The sequence below is a fragment of the Taurulus bubalis genome (assembly GCF_910589615.1).
Source record: "Taurulus bubalis genome assembly, chromosome: 18".
In the NCBI taxonomy this organism is placed as follows: domain Eukaryota; kingdom Metazoa; phylum Chordata; class Actinopteri; order Perciformes; family Cottidae; genus Taurulus; species Taurulus bubalis.
In genome coordinates this window covers 18,749,377-18,771,167 of record NC_136606.1, presented here as the reverse complement: position 1 = coordinate 18,771,167, position 21,791 = coordinate 18,749,377, and the positions used below count along the sequence as shown (strand labels likewise).

General features: G+C 47.2%; 1 protein-coding gene across 1 annotated transcript in view; it reads right to left on the bottom strand.

Moving 5' to 3' along the window:
* LOC306751086 (uncharacterized protein) overlaps positions 1 to 21,791 on the bottom strand; it is a 93,513-nt gene that overhangs the window by 1,518 nt on the left and 70,204 nt on the right. The window contains exons 8-16 of the mRNA XM_079234613.1: positions 17,755 to 18,677; positions 15,604 to 15,852; positions 14,425 to 14,593; positions 14,215 to 14,277; positions 12,486 to 12,781; positions 11,956 to 12,015; positions 9,207 to 9,299; positions 8,301 to 8,382; positions 6,220 to 6,332 (exon numbers count right to left, since the gene is read on the bottom strand). Coding sequence (XP_079090739.1) covers positions 6,220 to 6,332; positions 8,301 to 8,382; positions 9,207 to 9,299; positions 11,956 to 12,015; positions 12,486 to 12,781; positions 14,215 to 14,277; positions 14,425 to 14,593; positions 15,604 to 15,852; positions 17,755 to 18,677 — 2,048 coding nt within the window. The remainder of the gene's footprint in view (positions 1 to 6,219; positions 6,333 to 8,300; positions 8,383 to 9,206; positions 9,300 to 11,955; positions 12,016 to 12,485; positions 12,782 to 14,214; positions 14,278 to 14,424; positions 14,594 to 15,603; positions 15,853 to 17,754; positions 18,678 to 21,791) is intronic.

Sequence of the window (21,791 nt, the reverse complement as noted above, 5' to 3'; positions counted from 1 at the left end):
TCAATCCACAGACGCGCTGCGGCGCGAATTTGCGGCGAGATAGACGCGTTGGAGGCGGCGCGAACAGAACGTTTGACCTGGGGCGAACAAAGCGAAGGACGCGGCGCGAATTCGCGCGAGTTGAATTATCCCAACTCTGGCGGATAAATCGCGTGACGCAAAGTTGCGGCAGCCAATCAGCGTTGAGAATCAGCGTTGAGAATCAGCGTTGAGAATCAGCGTTGAGAATCAGCGTTGAGAAGCTCCGCCCGTCACCACCGCCGTCTCCCCGTTCCTGAATGAAACTGCTGCTGCTCCGCCTGAACCAGCGCTGACAGCGGCTTTATTGAGACGCTGTTGTGGGACTACGGATAATAGTATGAACCCAGACACCATGGAGTTTGATGTTCCGACATATATGGAGTTTACACAAAAAGTATAAAGCAGAACTGGTGGTTATTTCCATGTTGGATGGCATAATCTGTATCGTTTTACGGAGATACGCGAGACGCTGTTCCTGGAGGAGCTGTGTGTGGCAACGGATGATGTTATGAACCCAAATACGAGGGCGTTTCATGTTCCGACATGTTTGGGACTTCCACAACAAATATAAAGCAGAACTAGTGGTTATTTATTCCATGGTCGATAGCGGAAATGAAAGCTTCGTCGCTTGTCTCTCACAGAGGCAAGCAACAGAGCTAAGCCACGCCCCTTTGGTCGCGCCGCAAATTCGCATTTGGTGTGAACACCCTCTTTCTACTCGCGCGAGCAAACTTCCGCGGTGGACGCAGCACCGCAAATTCGCGTCGCGTCCGGTGTGAACACGGCATTACGGGTCATTGTTACCAGATGCTATTTTTATTTGTCCTTTCTATTATGTATCTTCACTCGGTTGGAGGCTGCAAGATGACAACTAGGAGTGAAAACGTGGAGATGTGAGTGAAGGATGGGATCACGTGGGGATCATGAAACGCAGGTGAGCTGCCGGAGGCTGAGGGGCGACAGGTGACATCTTTTCTGATCAATTTGCCCCCAAAAAAATTCTCGTATTGCCGAACTCTGACCATCATGTCAACATCCTCTCTCTGCACGCCTATCTTCTCTCTAAACGTGCAGGACAGGAGCCGAGCTGCAGTTCTGCCCCGCGGGGAGGCATCTGCACAACAGCCGGACAGAAAGGTCAGGAGAAAGGGAGCCGGTTGCTTTGGGAGGGCTCGGGGCTGCAGATGGTCATGACAGGCCGCCCAACCTTAACAGTGGTGGAACAACAACTCACTGTCAATTAAGCTTTTCAGATTTTTCAACTAATTATTATCTAATTTAGTCATGAATGTATAACGTTACAGAGAAATCCTTTGGCTTTGAGCTGTTCCTTTACTTAAGACCTTGAAGGACAATTAGGACAATTAGTTCCTCATTCTGGTCTGCAGGTCACCGGCCAACACAAAACCCTACGTATACCAATACCAGTACAGGAACCTACCTCGTCTGACTCAGGCAGAGGAATCTGGACGAAGAACCGCACCCAATGGGTGAGGGGTGGCAACGTTCACTCTGTAGTATCTGGTAAATGTGCTCAGTGATGCCCATGAGGCCGCCGCACATATATCCTCCATGGACACACCTCTCAGGGTTGCCAATGACGTGGAGACACTCCAGGTAGAATGGCCCCTTACTCCGGGCGGCAGCGCCCGGCCGTACGCCCTGTATGCACAGGCAATGGCTTCCACTATCCAGTGGGACAGGCGCCGTTTTTCCTAGGTCCCCCATAGCAGACAAAAAGCTCTTCCGACCGCCTGCGGTGGCCTCGACATAGGCTCTGAGGACCAGCACTGGGCACAGTAGCCCTGACCTCTCCTCTCCCAATGGAGGGTTAAACTGTGCGAGCTGGATAGGTTGGTTGAGGTGCGAGCGTGTCAGTCCCTTCGGGAGAAATGCTGCATTAGGCCATGGTGTAACAACCGAGCCATCTGAGTTCCACCTCAAACAGGATTCACTCACCAACAGGGCGTGTAACTCGCCTACCCGCTTTGCCGACGTGATGGCAAGGAGAAAGACGGTCTTTGCTGAATGCCATCGCAGCTCTGTCTCTGTTGTGGGTTCAAAGGGAGGTGTGCATAGGGCGTCCAGTACCACGGACAGGTCCCCTGGAGGAGGCCTCGGGGTGCTCGGAGGTCGCAGTCGCTAGGCCCCCCTCAAGGAGAGGGACACCAGCTTGTGGCTCCCCACAGTGCCGTTGTCGATCCTAGCATGCTGCCATGAGATAGCAGCTACGTAAACCCTCAGGATAGAGGGAGACCGGCCCCTATCTAGGAGGGACTGCAGAAACTCGAGTACAGTAGGCACAGGGCACTGTACTGGGTCTTTGTTGTGAACCCCGCACCAGTCGGAAAACAGCCTCCATCTACGCTCGTACTGTAGACGGGTAGATGGCGCTCTGGCATTTAGAATCGTCGTCCTGACTGGTTCTGTGCAGCTGCTCAGCAGCTGGTCGGGCCCTGCAACGGCCAGGCCCATAGGTGAAGGCGCCTGGGGTCGGGATGCCAGATCCGATCTCCTAGCTGCGATAGGAGATCCTTCCTGTTGGGGAGGCGCCATGGCGTCCCGCGACAGAGTCTGTGCAGCAGAGGGAACCAAGTCCTGCCGGGCCATAAGGGGGCCACCAGCACCAGCCTGTGGCCCTGCTGAAGAACCCTGAGGAGCGTTGGCAAGATCAGGACAATTGGGGGGAAAGCATAAAGAAAGCCCTCCGGCCACGTATGAGCCAGGGCATCTTGACCCAGAGGACTGGTCCTCTCTACCAGGGAGAACCAGCGGGGGCAGTGGGTCGATCTCTCTGAGGCAAAGAGATCCACCTCTGCTCTCCCGAAGAGGCCCCAGATGCTGTGCACAACCTCTGGGTGAAGCCGCCACTCCCCCGGTGGAGGCTTGTGACGGGAGAGGGAATCTGCAATCTGGTTCCGCTCCCCTGGTAAATACATTGCCCGAAGTCTGGTCAGGCGAGGGGCTGCCCAGGTCAGGAGGGCACGGGAAACCCGTAGCAATCCTGCAGACCTGGTGCCCCCTTGATGGTTTATGTGGAACACGGTCAAAGTATTGTCCGACCGAACAAGTACATGTTTTCCTCTCAAATGTGGAAGGAAATGTCTGAGCGCTAGGTGCACAGCCTGTAGCTCCAGGACATTGACATGTTCCCTGCGGTCTTAAGCGGGCCACTGCCCCCGAGCAGTCCTGCTCTGCCACACTGCACCCCACCCTGAGAGGCAGGCATCTGTCGTGACGACCTCCCGACGGGATGGGAGCACGCCCATGAGAACGTCTCCTGACAGGTATGCTTTCTCCCTCCACGGGGATAGAGCTCGGAGGCACTGCTGTGACACTCTTACTGTCCTGTGCCTGTGGCACTTGACGTCCAAGTGAAGGCTATTCAGCCATCTCTGCAAGGGGCGCAGTGACAGCAAGCCCAAGGGAACGACAGCTGAGGCAGCTGTCAGTTTGCCTAAGAGGCGAAGAAAGTTGATGTAGGGCAACCGCCTGCCCCCTCGGAAGAGGGGGAGGCTGCGGAGGATGCTGTCCACACGCTGGCGCGACGGACAGGCCTCTCATAGTGGCCGTGTCCAGAGCTAGACCGATGAAGGTTATGCTCTGAGAAGGGCTCAGAGAGCTCTTCTCCATGTTTACCCTGAAGTCCCACCGGGCCACATGAGAGAGAAGGCGAGAGGTGTCCTGTGCAGCCTGAGCCGGGATGGCTTACAGATCAGCCAATCGTCCAGGTACGGCAATATCCTCATGCCCTGCGCTTGCAGGGGGAGAATGGCAGCCGCGACATCTCGTGAACACTCGTGGGGAGAGGGAGAGTCCGAATGGAAGCACCCTGAACAACGGCCTTGGAAGGCAAAACGAAGGAACTGTCTGTGATGAGGTACAATGGGGACGTGAAAATAGGCGCTGGTGGCTACTGGGGTAAGCTGGGGGCCGAAAATAGCCCCGGGGGGCCGCCGTGTACCCTCTAGGTCGGTGCGGGCATGTCTCGGCGAAGGCTGGAGAACGGCTGCCTGGTAAAAGCTCCCCGGGTTCGACTGGGACCGTACGGAGGGTCCGCCTACATGCCTCTGACAGGGGTGACTGCGCCAGCCAAACCTGGCGGCGGGTCTGAACCAGGGTCGACATCATGGGTCCGAGTTCCCTTGACATGAGTGCAAACGCCTGCAGTGAAGCGTCACTGAGGCTGGTGGCAGTAGTGTCGAAGGTAGCCTGCTGCAGAGAAACTGAGAGGGCAAGCATAAGATGAGAGAGGGAATTGCCAATACGGCCCATGCGTGCTGCCATGTTGTAAGCTTGGCAAAGCAGGTCGTCCGTGATCCGACATTGGAGTCGAGGACACCTGGCGTCCGGCCTCAGAGTCTCCTCAGGGGAAACTATGAGAGACGCAATAGTAGGCTCGACGGGTGGCATGTACTCTAGGCCACATCTTGCTGCCTCTTGCATGGACGCCAGGATTCGACTGTCAACGAGACAATGTCCTCCTCTAGGACCGGTTCCTCTAGGACCGGCTCAGCCAGGGGTGGATCTGATGCCCTAGTCCCCCCCGCACTAGGGTGGAGGGTCAGGAGAAGAGACTTCATCTGAGCTAGCTCGGCAGTCAGCAGCTCCACCCTAGAAGTCAACCTTCCGGATTTAGCTCTCCTGGGGAGGGGCCCTCACTGCGTAAGGCATAATGCCGCATGCATGGGTCTGCCGAGACACCCTCCCTTAGGTGCTCGAGGCCCAGACAGGAGGGGCAAAGTTCATGGCCGTCTTCAGGCTGGAGGGGAGCCAAACAGGTCCCACAGCCGGCAAGGTTAAACATGACCGTGACTCAATGTTCTACCAGTAGCTAGTAGTAGTAGTAGTAGTAGTAGTAGAGGGGAGCGCAGCGCTCTCTTCACTAGTCCAGCAGCTGTGTTCCTCGGTTTCCTCCAGGAAGCTTCAGCGAGAGCACTGAGCTAGTGGGGAACCGGTCGAGTGGCAATAGGTCGGGCACAGTCTGTCTAGGAGAGGCGAGTGCAGCGCTCTCTTCACTAGTCCAGCAGCTGTGATTATTGGTGATCAGCCAGAAAGCTTCAGCGCTTTCTTCAGAGCACTGTGCTACTGTGGAGACAGGCCGGCACAGTCTGTCTTCTGACAGCTACTAATCTAGTAGCTGTCAGAATTAGCGTGGTCTCGGTTAGCCTGCTTCTTCTTAGCTTGGGGACACTTCGCCACTAGAACAGCCGCAATATCTACCGACATTGATGCACGCGCTCAGTATCGTCAACGACTCACCCCGCAGCGCCACCAAGTCGGTCCGCACGGGACGCTCTGCTCGCTTAAGCCGGCCACGACGGTGTAAGCAACCTAGCCGCGCCGAACGGCGCGCCCGTTAGCACTCCGCTAATTAGCCGGAGCCCTCCTCAGAGCGCCCTGCCAATCATGGGATCTGCTGCTGTCGGCAAATAATGTTAGTCGATCTCACCCGATACTTCACGGTGTAGAGGTGATGACCGGGGATAGGTACGCTGCCTGGCTCGACGGTCCGGATGCCGAGCGCACCGTTCCCTCCTACGAGGGTACAGCTTGTCGCAGCCTTTGGAGGGCGAGAGACCCGCGACTCCGACCGGAGGTCACAAGGCTACCAGCGACGAGCTCTGTTTACACAAGTTTCAGCTTTAGCTGACGCTAACACATTCGTTAGCGTGCGTAGCGAGAAGATGAAAAAGGACATGATCTCAGGATGAGGCCGGAAGTTATACCCGGCTGGGGACTCATCCGAGGTCACACGTGACATTTTTGGTACACGTACTCGAATTGCGCAAGCGCAAGACGAAAGATATCCAGTGTGAGAACACTGCCTCTGGCGGTCAGTAAGGATGAAATAGAACTCAGTGATTTTCAAAGTGTGAGTCCCCAGTACTCTATCAGGGGGTCTGTGGAATAAATCATGTATAACAATCAGCGCTTCCTGAAAAGTCAACGTTAGACTGGTAAGTTTAAACTTAAAGTTGTTTAGTATGATGCCAGCCTTGTTAAACTGCTCCATCAGCACGCACAACGGTGCCTACTCGCACCGCTACCACCACTGCAGCCAGAAGGCCTCTGGGTAATGGCAGCCACTCTCACTCACTCACTCTCACTCACACATGTTTTTGATGCTCTGTATTATGCCTCTGCAGTCCCTTCCAATGAACAGGGATGTAACATCAAGACAGAGTAACGCCTCACCTTGGCGTCTCCTCCTCCAGTTGATTGGCTCAGGTTGTCCATGGAGCCCACTTTGGACTGAGGCTTTTCCCTGAAGCTCACTTTGTGGGACTCGATCTTCACGACGCCTCCGCCTGTAGCGCACACGGAAAGTTATTGATAACCATACACATGCATGGACACAAGCTCACATATCCACGAGCCCATTTACAGTAAACCAGTTCATTATTTCATCAACTATTCTTAAATATTATCTTAAATGTTTGACACCAGTGATAATGATATCCTAACTGATGCACTTGTGTAACCCTTGCGCCTCACAAAAAAAGTTGCGATGTCCTTGGAGGAAAAACATGTCTACATCAAAAGTCTGCATCATCACTCGCAAATATTAATTTATTTTCCAAATTTGTTATCTTTAAATGCCAGTTTGTTTAATTTATTTTGATGAATTTTTTTTTTTATCCAGAAAGAAAGAAATCTGCATGTATTTGGCTTTGGATTGAAAGCCTGAGAATAATATATGAGTTCATACTTAAATGTCCATGGGATACAACATTGTGGTTCTAATAGGGACACATTTGTAGGAGTCTCAGTCTCTGTATTTTGGATAAATAATGTGATGCTCAAAGTTTAATCAAAATCTCTCTGGAACATCACCTGGTGTGTTACTCTGTAATAGTCTAGGTCAGTGATTGTCAACCACTGTGCCGCGGCACACCAGTGTGCCGTGACAGATCGTCAGGTGTGCCGTGAGAAAATTTCCAATTTCACTTAATTGGTCCAAAAAAATATTATTTAGCTACCGCAAATAATTTTCCATTGTTGAGCGCCTGAGCCTGCAATATAGTGGCTGGCCTAGTAGTTTCCTATAGAACAGGTCTGCACCTTGTTCTGCTATTAAACAAACTAAACGGCCGTATGTTATTGATCGTACACGACAGCTTGTAATTTCTGGGTCGCGTCTACAACTCTTTCCGCCCCGATGCGATGCACACAGGAGAGCACACAGTGGACAGAGAGAGCGGCGAAAAATATGTTGCGTGCTTTTCACAATGGGATTTTCTGCTTTAAGCTATCACTATTTTAAGCTATGAGCTCTCATGTTTAAAGCCCAACAGTTAAGGTATTTGTAGGTCAAGACAAACATCCAACAGGCTGCAGCCTGGCGCTCCATCAATGACGTTTCTGAGGCTCTGGAAATATTTTTCCAAAAGCCCGAAAAACACACTCAAGTGACAAAGCCTGCTCACTTTGTGGTCATCATTAAAATAAATGAACACTATGTTTCCTTTAAGTCAGTATTTATCAAACTGGGGCGTATTACAGGTGGGGCGCAAGAGGAAATGCTGATTTTACCGTACGCCGTTAATAGGTCACATGCGCATGTACGACTCGCCGATTCTTGTCATTTCGCCAAAAGCCGATCTTTATGAGATCTCCGTGAGGTTGTCTTTTCTGCTGTTGCGTCGCTCAACATGGAGCATGAATTGAGAACTGCTGTATCAAATCTACCTCGTTTTAAAAAGAGTTGTAGAGGAAAGCAGCTCACTGCAGCCACTATTAATGATACAACGTTATGCTCACACATCTGCACTCATTCTGTTTTGCAAAAAAATAGCTTGTTGTTTTCCACAATAAGCTATTTAGTTGTAACTAAATATTAGTTATTTTTTGCACGGATATAACTTTATTTTCATTTTTCTAACAAAGTGATAACACATTTGTTTTTGTCTGATGGAGCAATCTGGTTTAATTGAAAGTGATTTCAATGTTCTATTATTTATAAAAGCACAGATGGAGTCACTAGTACTGTGAAGTATTACTTTGTAGTACTGTGAGGTGCCACGATGTAGTATGTCCGTCAGTCGCTCCCCCCCCAAAGCTGTAAACCTAGGGGAAACACTGAATACTGTGACATTCTGTAACTTTTTGGGTTGTTGGTGTGCCGCGGGATTTTTTTATTGTAGAAAATGTGCCGCGGCTCAAAAAAGGTTGAAAAACACTGGTCTAGGTGAACCTCATACACTCATACAGTGTACATAGAGAGCTTTTAAGCACCATGCATCTAATAAAAACTAAAACTACGTTTCCCAGCTCACCAGGCTTGTGCTTGATGTTGTCCTTGGAGCCGCACTTGGACGTCACCTTACTCAAATCCACCTTCTTGTTGAGGATCTGCACCTGTCCAACGTCACACAAGACTTTTTACTACAAGTGATGAAAGCAGTGTGCAGGGATACGGGTGTTTCTTCTTCAGTTTCAGTCACGCCTTGTATTACCACTATTAGGGGAAATCAAATGGTGGAACGCAAACTGTCCTCCATATTGTGGCAATCGTGCAAAAAGAGAATAATTCAGATGGCATCTCTGAGATCATGCTGCTGTTGCTGCTGCTGCCGAACTTTGAGAACCCAAACAAATTGCAAAACAGTGGTTGATTCCGACACAATCCTTTTTTTTAAGCGAACACTCATTGAAAAATAAATGTAGTAAAAATATGTTTTGATATGTGCCGTAAAGACGGAAGGTCCCCCCAGGTGCAGAGGGCGTTTAAAATAGCACGCGTCAAGAGAAGAAGCTCAGGGCGAGACGGCATCATTTCAGGAAGAACCGGAGGTTCCACATGGACCTCTCAGTCCGGGGTGATCCTCTCCCACAGAACCAGACGCTCAACAGAGGCGGAGCTGATCGGAGGCCAGTGGCGTTTGCTCGCTTGACCTTGTTATTTGTTTAGTAAGTTAGTGACAGGACAACACAGGGAGAGTTTAAGGAAGCAAGGGAGGGAGGGCTGTACATCAGGCTGCTAGCATGCTGTCCAATGATTCCCTCTGAACTAAGTGCTGGAGCTGGAGCTTGTTTACATACTGTAGAACTGGCACTGGCTCTCTTTAGGTTTTCCCATTTTAGGAGCAAAAACAAATAAGTTGAAAATATTATATTTCTTCTTCGCTCTGTTGCTCCTTTTCGCCAGCTGCGCTCTGGTTGGTTGGCCAGGCAGTACTTACATTCCCTCCACCAGGAACGTGCTTCATATTGTCCTTGGAGCCCAAGCGCGAGGCGACGTGGCTGAAGTCCAGCTTTTTGGAGACTATCTGAACCTACATGGACACAGCATGGCAGCAAGAGGGAAGATGACACGGAGAGGAAGTGGAAGGAGGGGAGGTGACCACAAAAAGAGAAGGAGAGGAAAAGAAAAGAGAAGGGGAGAAGAAGTCACCATCACGGGCAGGGTTAGAAAGGAAAGGACAGGAGGAGGGGCAAGGTTCACCTGGGCCAATACAACAGACATGTGAACTGTCTTAGGTGCGCTTGATATCAACTGCTGGGCAGTGGAGCGGTCTGAAATCTTGTCTTGCCATTTGAATAGCGACAGTGACAGAAATCCAAACGGACTGAAAGATACTTGAATGTCGCATCACCAAGTCAGACGGAAAGGAAAGCAGAAGCTGCTGAACGCCACACAAAACATACTTTAACCCTCTGAATGTCTGTTTCTTCTCCTGTCACATTTTATTGTCTGTGCTCTTGTTTTTCACTGCAAAGAAAAGTCCTGCATCTCTATAGAAACGGCACGATCATGACCAGAAGTAGAAAGAACTCACACATGTCGTGTGTGCAGAATAACACGGCGACATTGCCATAGAATATACAAAAAAGAAAACACTTGTTAATTTATTTTCCGAAGTTTTTTTGCACGTGACTGTTGGTGTCAGCCAAGTTGATCATGGCTTCCTAGTTACGATGAGGAGCAATTTGATGTTTTTACAGGATCTGTTGAGAGTAAACGGTTTATTTGAGGCAACATTTTAAATGAGACCTGTAGAATAAAATGTTTTTTAATTAAATATCACAATTTGAATGTTGCTTTTTCTGATGCAGGCTATGACGGTTTCTACATCTTCTGCCTGTGATAAACATGCATTTCCATCCCGCTGGTATGGTTTTGGGGTTCAGAGGGTTAAAGAGCAGACATATGCAACACAACACATCCGTCCCGATTGATTCACAGGACCCCAGCACGTTATTAACAATGATCAACCAGTGACAGCAGCAACATTGACACTGTAGTTCAGGGACAGGTTAGACTGTAAGATGTTAGATGTTAAAGGCCAAACCTGACACAGAAATACATTTCAGATCCAAGTTAGTTTTAGTCTTTGTTTTTCCATTGAGACACGGACACACGCACATCACGCGATCACGGGTTTGTTTGTGTGCCACCGCTCGATGCCATGACGTGAAACCTCACCGTACTTTTGCACCAACATCAGAAATTGTGACGCGGAGTGCACCGCCTGCGGAGCGTAACTGTACATTAGTGTGAGGCTTGTGAGGCTCTACTGCTGGCTGTTTGCTGCAGGAAACATTTGCTGCATTTACAATAGGAACAACACAGGATTTGGCTCTACCGCTGAGCGACAGTGGGAGGCCACATTTTAGACATGTGCCCTTTAAAGAAAAGAAAACACTCATTTTCTACACTTGTCTTTTCAATGCAACCTTTGTGATCCGGTGCACCAGACGTCTGAGTGTGTGTGTGTGTGTGTGTGTGTGTGTGTGTGTGTGTGTGAGTGTCCACACTTGTCCCTTCAGTGCGACCCTCCATGATAGGATAGTTATTGGATATATTTTGTGCTCAAAGAGAGCGGCTGTAAAATGGTGATAAACACATAAATCCATCGCAAAAAAAGCCTTCTGTTATTTTTGCTGCTCACTCTTCCTCCCTGCAGTATCGGTAGGCTTGTTTTTATTGAAGAATAGCCGCTTACAAAGCAGCGTAAATTTGCTGATGAACACATTTACTTTCCTATAAATTCGTCACAATAAAAGTCCAATGTTATTTTTTCTTTTAAAAGCTTTCATTTTCAAGTGGAGAAATCAAGAAATATGTTTTCATCAGCGGTGACCTAACAGGACTCAGACAGCAGGTCTCAGACGAGCTCCAGCTGGGTTTCCTCCTCTATTCTAGGAAGATGAGGGAGACCTACGTTTGATAAATTGTATGGATTGTCCACACCTCACTGAGTCTGAACCCAATGAGGACAAGGCCATGTGGCATGAGGTCCTGGCGGATCGGAGCCCCAATGCTAGATCCGCTCTCTGAGCACACAGACTTGACAGTTAATGCTTCAAGCATGACCGACATTAGTCGCAGTAAAAAGAAGAATGTAACATCGGCTTTTTCAGCATGCAGACGTTTTGTACTGCCTTGTTTTCCATTCCAAAATGTGATAATCCAACATATGAACATTACGTCAGATTTTGTCGTATAAATTGTGATATAGATGTGTTTGTAAATGTTACCATAAATAAATGTTTCTTTCCAGCTGAATCTGTATCCGTTTCCGGTTGACAACACCTTTGGAATATGAAGATGTATATTTGAATAGAGACTTAATGTTTTCTAGGTGGCTGAGTGGAACCCTGGAAGTGGAGTAGGAAAGCTGTAGTTTGCTTCAAATGGAGCCATTTTGCAATAAAGAGATGAATGGAACCGTCCTAAATGGCCCCTCAATGCTTTGAAACTCTTTCCTTGTGTTTGGAAATGTGCTTGTGTTGCTCAGAAGTTGGTGGCTTGTCATTTTCAACTCGCCTAGGGCAATTGATCAAAAACAAACCAAAAGAAATATGAAAGGTGGTGAAAATAAAATAATAAAAAATATGTCTGAACATAAGAGTCTGCGGTAGGGAGAGCCAAAGAAGGAAGGAGGTGGAGCGTGTGGTGATGGTGGGGAAGAAGGGGAGGGGACTCACTTTGCCCAGGCTGGTTTCTTTTGAGGCAGCGGCGGCCCTGCTCTGAGAGGTGGAGGGCACCTGGGGAGACAAGACCCATCCCGGGTCAGCGACAACACCACATGACAACACATGGGGAGAGGAGGCGGGTCGAAGAGTGAGGTGTGAGGGCGGAGGACGGAAAGTGGAAAGAGAATGGTTCGAAGCTCAAAGAAAGGCTGACGGGGGAGTAAAAGAAGAACCAAAGACAGCGAGAAAGGAGATGCAGACTGCATTTGACTGTAGCTGGTGAGGTGAATGTAGTGGCGACCTTGTGCATTATGTTAACTAACATGTACTTTACGCTACAGGTGAAGTGGTATGTATATTCTTGTTATTTCAAAATAAGAGCATCAGACGCAAGAGTAAGTGAGGAACCACAGGAAGCCAGTGTCGCGTGTTAAACAGGCCTTGAGGCTACATTGCCCGTTAGTTGAGGGGGCAGAAGACACATGCCACTGAAAGCAAAGCACCCGTCTAGAGGGTTGAAAGCTGCAGACGGTCAGACATACCCTCCCTCCTCCAGGCTGGTGCTTCATGTTGTCCGTGGAGCCGATCTTGGAGCGGACGTTGCGGATGTCGGGGGCCGGTGCTGTGCTGGGGCGAGCCGTGGGCCTGGAGGCGGTGGTGGTGGAGGAAGTGGGCCGAGGGTTGCGGGGCACCGTGGGCTTCTTCTCTGGTACCGGGCCAGTGGCGTAGGAGGAGGGCGTGGCCGGTTTGGCTGCTGTGATTCGGGTGCGAGAGGCAGCGGTGGGTGAAGCGGTGCTGCGAGTGGTGGTGGTGCTGGTCTTGGGCTTGGTAGAGTCTGCTGGGAGAGAGAGAGAGAGAGTTATATTTGTTTTTTAATTACACGTTAATTTCTGTCACGCAAATGTGTAGTGAAAAGTCAAAAGTACAGTATATATCTCCAGCCTTAATCAAAATGTTATTGTTTGTCATTGCAAAGCTAGGTATCCATAATTTGAATGGTCTCACTTAAGGACATGACGTGTTAATAATGATAATTCTCTGCTATGTTTGAAGCAACAACACACCCAGACACCCACAGGCAATGTGCCGAGGACTGGAAATTATTTAAAGTGCATTATGTATTCAGAAAGTCTCTCTCACACAGCAACAGCCGAAGCACAAAGGATCTCATCTGTCATTTACAGTCGACACTGACGAATAAAAAAAGTGCCAGAAAGGACAGTGAAGACCAGCGGCTAGATAGCAGGCCGCAGAGACAAAAAGAAAAACAGCCGTAGCCTCTTCTTCCATCCACATTTATTCTGACATCAAACTGACACCAGTCTTTTATTTGTTAGAAAAAAATCCAATGTGAGTGTAAGCATCTCAGTGAACAAGAGTGAAGTGCTTACACTTGCACTTCTATCTCCTGCCGGTGAGCACATTTCAGCATCCCTCAGTTCGGTGTGCTAAGCCACACCGCACTTAAAATCTGTCAATTCACATTCTATGTGTCAGCTTCTTTCTTTCAGAGGGCTGCATGTGGAACCGTACGTCCTGCTGTCAATCCTCCCTGAGAGCCTTTGGTGCATCTCCAGCTCCCGGTAAGTCGTGTTTGATTGAGAAAAATCCACACGCCATATCAGCAGGAGCTGCAAACTCCTGTCAACGCCGAGGGGACCCTAATCCACAGGCTGCTGTGGTGAAGGATTTTTTTTTTACTCCCCAGAGCCTTTCAGCAATAAAGCCTCGCTCACTTGCTCTCTGTCTGCCCGGCATTGTCATGCTCGGACGGTGTGTGTTGCAGTCACACTCCCGCTGACAGCCCTCATGTTGCCAAAATGTCAACTAATCTGTCGACGGGAGGAGCAAAGCGGAGGAAAAGGATTACAGGAGAGGAGTGAAGAAGAGGGAGGACATCAATATATGCAGAGATCAAAAGCACAGAGGGGGGGGCAACGGCGCCAGGTCAGATAGTGGCTGGAAATAATGGCATCGACAGATTTTATTAAATAGTAAATTCTGTCAAATCTATCAGAAACACCTGAAAAAAACAAACAATAACTCTATTTTGTATATTAATAAAACGTATCGAACTCAGGCTGTCGAGGGGCAGTGTCCGTAAAAACAATTAGAAGGGGCTCTGGCGGCAGAAGCTTTTCTAGCATGTAGGGAAGCCTATCCAACTTTTCCTATGTGCTTGCATCATAATCTACAGGCTTAGAGTTGAGTTTCTTGAGAGCGTGCCTTGTTTCTATTGTATTGTGACAGGTGAAGAGAGAGCTGTGATACCTGTAGACGTCCTCAGAGCGCCAGGCTTCTTCTCCTCTCCCGGTTTGCTGTCTGTCTTGGGGGCTGAAACACAGATGGTGAGCGGTGTAGTTGTTGCAGAGGGCAACGTGTGCGGATAAAAAGCAGAGAGCTAAAAATACAGAGCATCAAAAACGTGCACTAGTGTATCTGTGTGTGTGTGTGTGTGTGTAAGAGAGTGGCTGCCATTACCCAGAGGCCTTCTGGCTGCAGTGGTGGTAGCGGTGCGAATAGGCGCCGTTGTGCGCGCTGATGTAGCGGTTTTAGTGGCTGCTGCGGTTCCATTCTTGGTGGCAGCGGTGGAGCCTGCTGAGGTGGCGGTGCTGGCCTTTGGCACAAGGGGGCGCCTCTCTGTAGTTGTCTGGAGAAAAAGAACAATACAAAGATTTTTATGGGTGATGGCAAGAAAGGTCAGCAGCAGTAAAGGCTGCAAATCGATGGGGAAAAAAAGTAAATCAACGAATCCAACGCTGTTAGCGCCAACATCAATGTCAATGCAATGATATTGCATCTTCTGTATGTATGGCTTCTGTCAACAGCTCAGTGACTTCACTGAGAAAATCAGGTCAAAGACCTTTGCCCCAATGCCTGTAACATATAGTTGCTCTCTGACCACTGCACATTTCATTCAGCTGCATATCCCCCCCCCCTCCTCATAACCCCTGCGATGACGCCACGCTCCACATACAGCTGAACCATCTCGGCCACACTGAACTGAGTCACCCCGGCCCCTCGGGGCGCGAGTGGCTAAATAAAGGCTCTTAATTTTTATCGGCCGTAGAGTTCACACGGGTTGCAGTTAAGGAGGCCACTGTACGAGGGTGACAGAAGGCTGACAAACAGAGCATGTGGCATGAAGTCATAAATAACTCAGTGGGACTTACTGATAGAAATGCCCAGTTTCACAGATCTATCCATGTGGCCTACAGTCATTGTGTTATGATCCTGTGACAGTGCTATTATCAGGCAAAGTATTACATTACATAAAAGTAAACCAACACAGCTCTAATCTGGGCATTTTCTCCTTTACTGGAGACTTTGAAGTGTGAATACAAACAGGAAACACGGGGAGAGATGGATGTGGTTGACATGCCACAAAGCCCTTAACCATAGTCCACCAGGATGTCACCACTAAGTAAAAACTTAAGAACTTGGTAGCAGTATATAATACAAAAAATGTACTCAAACGTACTCTAGACCAGATGGTCAAGAAAGTACATTTTTTGAGAGTCCCAAATCATCAAGAGCTAGACATTTAGCAGTGTTTGGTCATACTTGATCCAAACCCATTCGATGAAGTGTTGAAGAAGTCCTTGATCTGTATAACTGAGCCTTCTGCAGCCTTTGACGGTCCTGACAGACAAAACCTACCTTGGGTCTGACATCACGTGCAGTGGTGGTGGTGGAGGATGATGCAGGGCGGCTGGTGGAAGAGGTGGAGGGCCTCTTTGGAACAGCAGCGGCTGTGGATGGTGCCTTGACTGTGGTTGTTTTTTTGTCTGAGATGGAGGTGGTGGTGGAGGATGTGGGGCGCTTAGTTGGAGCTGTGACCGAGCTAGCGGCTGTGGTACTCAGACGGGTTTTAGCAGCAGCGCTCGGCTTGGTCGCCCCGGCAGCCGGCTGCGACGCAGGGCCGAGACATAGAGGAGCGGCGGGGGGCAAAATGAGGAGGGAGAGCAAAGGAAAGGAAAAAATAAGGAAAACGGATGATAACGGTGGGGAAGCAGCACAAGCAGCATTAAACTATAGAAATCATATAGGTGTTTACATTTTAGATTTCGTTCAAACCATATGTATATGCTATTTGAGAGAAGCTCTGTCAAATACTTTGGTTGAACTTTAAGAATTGCATAGATTTTTGCTACTCCATTATGTATACTCAGCCTCGTAGAAGACAACACAGAAAATTACATTTTTGTGGTCCTCGGGCTGAGTCCACATCGCATCTCAAAAAAGGCAACAAATTGCACACTTAGCTCATAATACTTGCCATATCTCAGCGTTTTAGCAGGAAGCATTGAGATGTCTATATGTATATACTTTGGGGGACTGCCCCTACCAAATTGCGTTTTGAAAATGTCTTCTTGACAAAAACAACAACATTCCCAGTGGCAAAAAACTGTGCAATTCTTAAAGATCAGCAAAAATATTTTCCAGAACGTCATTTTACAAAATACATAGAATTGCACAAAATGTAAACTGTAACCTCCACCAGATTTGACACGGAATGGCCCTGAAAATGTAGTGAAATAATAATTAGCATTGCCTCTATTGTTTAAAGTATATATTATAACTTTGAACATACGTTCACGACTTGAAATATCTCTGAACAAGGCGTTTTTGTACTTTACATACAGTATACCGTTGACATAAAGAAAGCAGCAGCAGAAGCTTTAGCAGCATGCGTGAAAAATGGCTGTCACTGCCATTTAAACCCTAAAAATCTAACAGCGTATCATAACCCAAACCATTTCAGCTACATGCCCTCGATCAAGGTGATATCTGAGGTTGTTTCTTTGTGGTCATTTTGAGTCTCTTTGAGGTTGTTTTGTTCCACTTTGTGGTTGTTTTGTCTCTTTGAAGTTATTTTGTGCGTCTTCGTGGTTGTTTTGAGTCAGGTCAGAAATTGGCAGCATGTGTAATGACTTACATTATAACACACAGCTTTTAGTCTAATATTACTTGGGATGGGTATTGTTTGGGTTTTTTCCGATACCGGTGCTAAACCGATACTTTTAAAACGATACCGGTGCCTAAACGGTGCCTGAACCGATACTTTTTTATTGCAAGGCAATTTTTTTTCTTCAAATTGAACAATATTATTAACTGTTTAAAGTATACTATAGATATAAATAAATAAGTACATACAAAATACACTTCAAACTACAGCTTCAAACCTTTTAACTTCAAACTATAAAAATATATATTTAAAAAAAGAACAGACACAAGCATCAGGTGGTCTAATGGGACCGTGTGCAACAGAATTCAGACACTGTTGGATCCTAAAACTGCTGCTTTACTGGACTACACGTCATCATTAATATCAACTGGAGAGATTTGTTCCATCAAGCCGAGGACGGACGTTCAAAAGCTCGTGCTCGTGTCTCCAGCGATCTCTGTGTGCACGCACTGTGTGTGTGAGCGCTGGAAGCCCCGCCCCCTCAAGCCCCGCTCTGCATGCAGGCAGACAGAGAGCAGAGCGAGTGCGCTCTGATCCGCGCTATTTTAATAATCGTTTTTAGCGTGCGGGCACCGCGCTACCTTTTTAGTATCTATATACCGTGCAACTTTACAGAGTAGTGTAAAAAAAAAGTATTTAAATTGGCTCAGGCACCGGAAGGAAGCACCGAAATCTGCGTTGCTTTTCGGTCCGGTAGGTACCGGTGCCATACTAGCACCGGTTCTCGGTACCCAACCCTAAATATTACACTAGTTTACTAGTTGGACCCATGTTTGTTTTTAGTACAGAATATGGATCTATCAGTGGGTTAGGAGAAACATCCCATAGATTACAGCTCCTACCTTTGTCTTCCCCACTGCCAGGTCCCTGCTCAGGGGGGCACTTCCATTGGTTGCAGGTTTTGCTTTTTTGGCCTTCTCTGCTCCGTCTGCTCTTGCAGCCTTGTCCTTCTTGTCATCCTTTTTCTCCACAATCTTTTTGTTGGCCTGCACTTTGTCCTGCTTCTCCTCCTTGTCGCCCATCTGCATCGGCATCGGTATCTCCGCCGGCTTCTCTGTCATCTTGGCTTTGTCTTCGTCGACCTTCTCTTTCTTGGCGTCTCCCACCTCTGGTGTCGCCTTTGTCTCCGCGTCGGCCTTCTTCTCCAGCTTGTCAGAACTGATATCGAGCTTGACGGGTGTCGGCTGTTGCTCCGGGGTCTTCTCCACTTTGTCCGTGTGCGGCTCGTTGCCATCCTTCATCTCGGTTTCCTCAAGCTTCTCAGTTTTGTCGTGCGCAGTGGACTTTTCATTTTTGTCCACTTTTCCAACATTGTCTATTTTCTCCACTTTGCTCTCTACCTCTGTCGTCACCACTACTTTCTCCGTCTTCGACAATTTATCCTGTGATTCTTCTACCTTGTTCATCCAATCCTCTTTATCTTCCTTCTGCTCAATTGACTCCACTTTCTCCTTCTCCTTCTCTGTCTCCTTGTTTTCTTCCACCTTCTCTGTCACCTTCACTTTGTCCGTCTCTTTCTCCTCTTTAGCTTTTCCTGCATCATTCATTTCTTTCTCCCTCTCTGCCTCGTTCTCCTTCTCTTTCTGTGTCTCTATCTGTTTCTCCTTCTCCATCTCTTTCTCCACCTTGGCTGGAGTCTCACTGATTGCGTATTCCACCTTCACGCTCTTCTGCTCTGCTCTATCAAACAGAGGGTCGAACAGGTCCACGTTCTTTACGCTGTCCTCCGACTTTTCCTCCTTCTTTTCCGCCTTGTCGGATTTTACTGGAAAGACAATTGATTTGAATTAGAAATCACGGCAATATGTCAGACGAGTAAAAGTCCTCTTTTCCAATTCAACAACATGCACATCGGCAGCAGTTCACAGACATTTACGCACAAAACCACCTGCAGAGAATTGTCAACTGTGCAACAAGTGCATCACTAAAAAAGGTTGTATTTGACTCATCACACCAGCGATACAGGTTTTTTCACCCCAAAAAAAGAAAAATAATAACGGCTTCAAAAAGCTTTTCTCCTTCTAAATTCTGTCTTCTAATTCTCGTGAATACTCCCCTGGGTCTCTGTACCATGCTTCTAAATACGCAGCTTTCTCTGCTCAGCGAAACATGTTGTGATCATCATAGATTGAGTGATTTGTTATACGTCTATGCAATGCTGCTGATACTGTGTGCTGTACCCAACAATAATTCTAAGTGAAATGATACTGTGATCTGTTCTGAAAATAAATAGCATATACATGTGATCTAAAAACACAGGGAGGAAAATGTCCTGACATTCAGTAGGTAAGGACAATCTTTTTGTTTTCCCAGAACTCTATGAATTTGTTTCCTGCGCTCCTGCACAGTTCACCGGAGCAATATTCATACGGTCCCAATACAGCACCCGTGCACTTCATTTACCATGGTTACGCTTCGCTCACATCAACGACCTTTAACTTTACTTGACAGCGTAATTGTCAGATGCTAGCTAGCTTCTCCATAGTGGACAAAGAGAAAAAGAAAGCCAAAGCTGGACAGAAGATGAGAATCAGTCTTTGCAAAATGCAGCTGGGAACCCTCCCCCTAAAAAATGACACACACACACACACGTTTTGTTTCATCTATGATTGAATAACCGATAGCTATTCTTACTTTCAGGGTTTGTTAAATCCATATGAGCGTCAAGTATCACATGAAGATATAGGCCCTAACGTCTATGAGATCATCAAGCAGAAGATGAATACCAGCTGATGAGAGTGCTCATCGGCTAATTGAGAAACTCTAGTCATCTTCAGCCCATTTGATAGCATAGATTTTCTTGAAGGGGTTCAAGGTGAAATAATAACGCTGTTCTCACCGAATGAAACATGTGTGTTGGCCGGGGGGGGGGGGGGGGGGGGGGGGGAACTGACCTAACAATGGAGCACGGTCAGAGCTACTGACTCCAGCTGTGCTCCAGTTTGGGAGCTAGATCCTCTGATGTCCACATGTCTGAAAATTAGTACAACATAATAGAAAGTGCAGCATAATCCTGTGTGTCCTCCCAACTCAATCCATTGTGCGCCTGACTCAGGGAAATGTACGTCTGCTTCCCACCTATGTGGATGCAATGTGCAGGAAGTGGTCTGTATAAAGACGTGGTCTATTTTTTGGAGCTGCACACAGGTTGAGGAAGGTTAAAGGAGTTCAGAAGGACAGAACTTGATTCCCCAGTTTGTGTGTTGGTAGTTTCAGAAAACAGACAACTGAAGTTGTACAACAATGCAATTGGACATTCTGAGATTTAGTAAATATGGATAGTGTAACATCAATAGTATTTATATTCATGAGTTTGTCACTCCTGTAATTATTCTTTGCATAACTTCTATTTGCGGGATAATCATGCAAAACATGAAAGTACAATGTTGCAATTGATTCAGTTAGTGAGTGTGTTTTTTTGTAAATATTGCCCCACATTTGGCAAAAACGTTTGCTGTGTTTCTTCACGGACATTCATTTGCGATGACATCGGAGATAATCCTCGTAAAGTGGTTCACACTTAAACAAAAAATATGGGTATCATGTCTGTGTGTTCGTATTTTACCGAGTTATGACTGGGTAATAATTCTCACCTGCGATGTAAAAAAAAAAAAAAAGTACATTTTACAGAAAACAAATCAAGATTGGCTAATCACTCACACTAGAATTTCTGTTGCATTTGGCAGACTAATGGGAGAAAACACGTCAGAGGACTTTGAATTAGGAATATGATTATCAAAGGAAGAGCAAAGACCTTTGATTGCACTGCTTTAGAGTCCGCGTGGGAAATACGGATTAACAGATCCAGAGGCGTGTGGGCAGACAGAAAGAGACCAAGCAGTAAGTAGTATATAGAGGGAACACAGAGGTGAGAAACAGAAGAACTGGTTAGGAATGAATACACATTCTCTTGCTTATCTGTTTTGTTGTTCACTTTTTTTGTATTACCTTCTGTTTTATAGCTTATTCAAGAAATGGTAACATGCCAATAATGACCTTTGAAAACGCAAGGGACCGAACCTGATAGCGGGAGGACAACAGGCGGAGGAAAGGAGGGAACAAGACGAGGGAATTGGGGCGTAAACCTTTGAGCAGAATGAAATGACATTGTTAGCTTACATAATGTACAGCGAACCCAGACCTGGAACGTTGACAGACATCAGACCAAACAGAGAGAACACTAATAGGTGACTATCTACAAGAAGAAAGAAAAACCTGACCTAAATAAAGTGAGACAGCGGTGTGACAAGACAAAGGAAAGGGAAAAAGACAATGGGAGCAAATAAACAAAGGAGGTCTTAATACAAAATAAAAAAATAAATAATGAGAGACTCGAGAGATCAACTTGATCCTCTATTTACTGCAGAGATCTCATGTGTGTCAGAGTCAGTAGCGGGCCGTGGATTTTCTACCTCCGAACAGCCGGACGCTGAATAAGACTATTTGTAGTCGAGCTAAATGTTATAATTAACTTTCATGAAGTGAAAACCCACTGTGCAAGGGTTCAAGTTGTAAGATGAAAACACGGACAACTCCCAGACCGGACAACGCCATGGTTGAGACCTGTCAATCACCTTGTAGCCCCGCCCTAAAGCATACTCTGCTTTATGGTATGTTTGACTCTAAGCATAATTTACTAAATGAGCATCATGCTGTATTGAAGACGACTTTAAACTATAGATCTTTGTAAGATTCTGGCGGTTTCACGGTATTTTTTGATGGTATATGAAAAATTCATACCGTACAGAAGTTTGAAACCGGTAAAGCGGGCTTCAAAACCGGTAAGCAGCCTGTTACGACTTCTATACAATCAGACTTCTTTTAGCAACGAGAATTTTTTTTCTTGGCAACAACAACAAAAATCACCTTCTTTTAAACC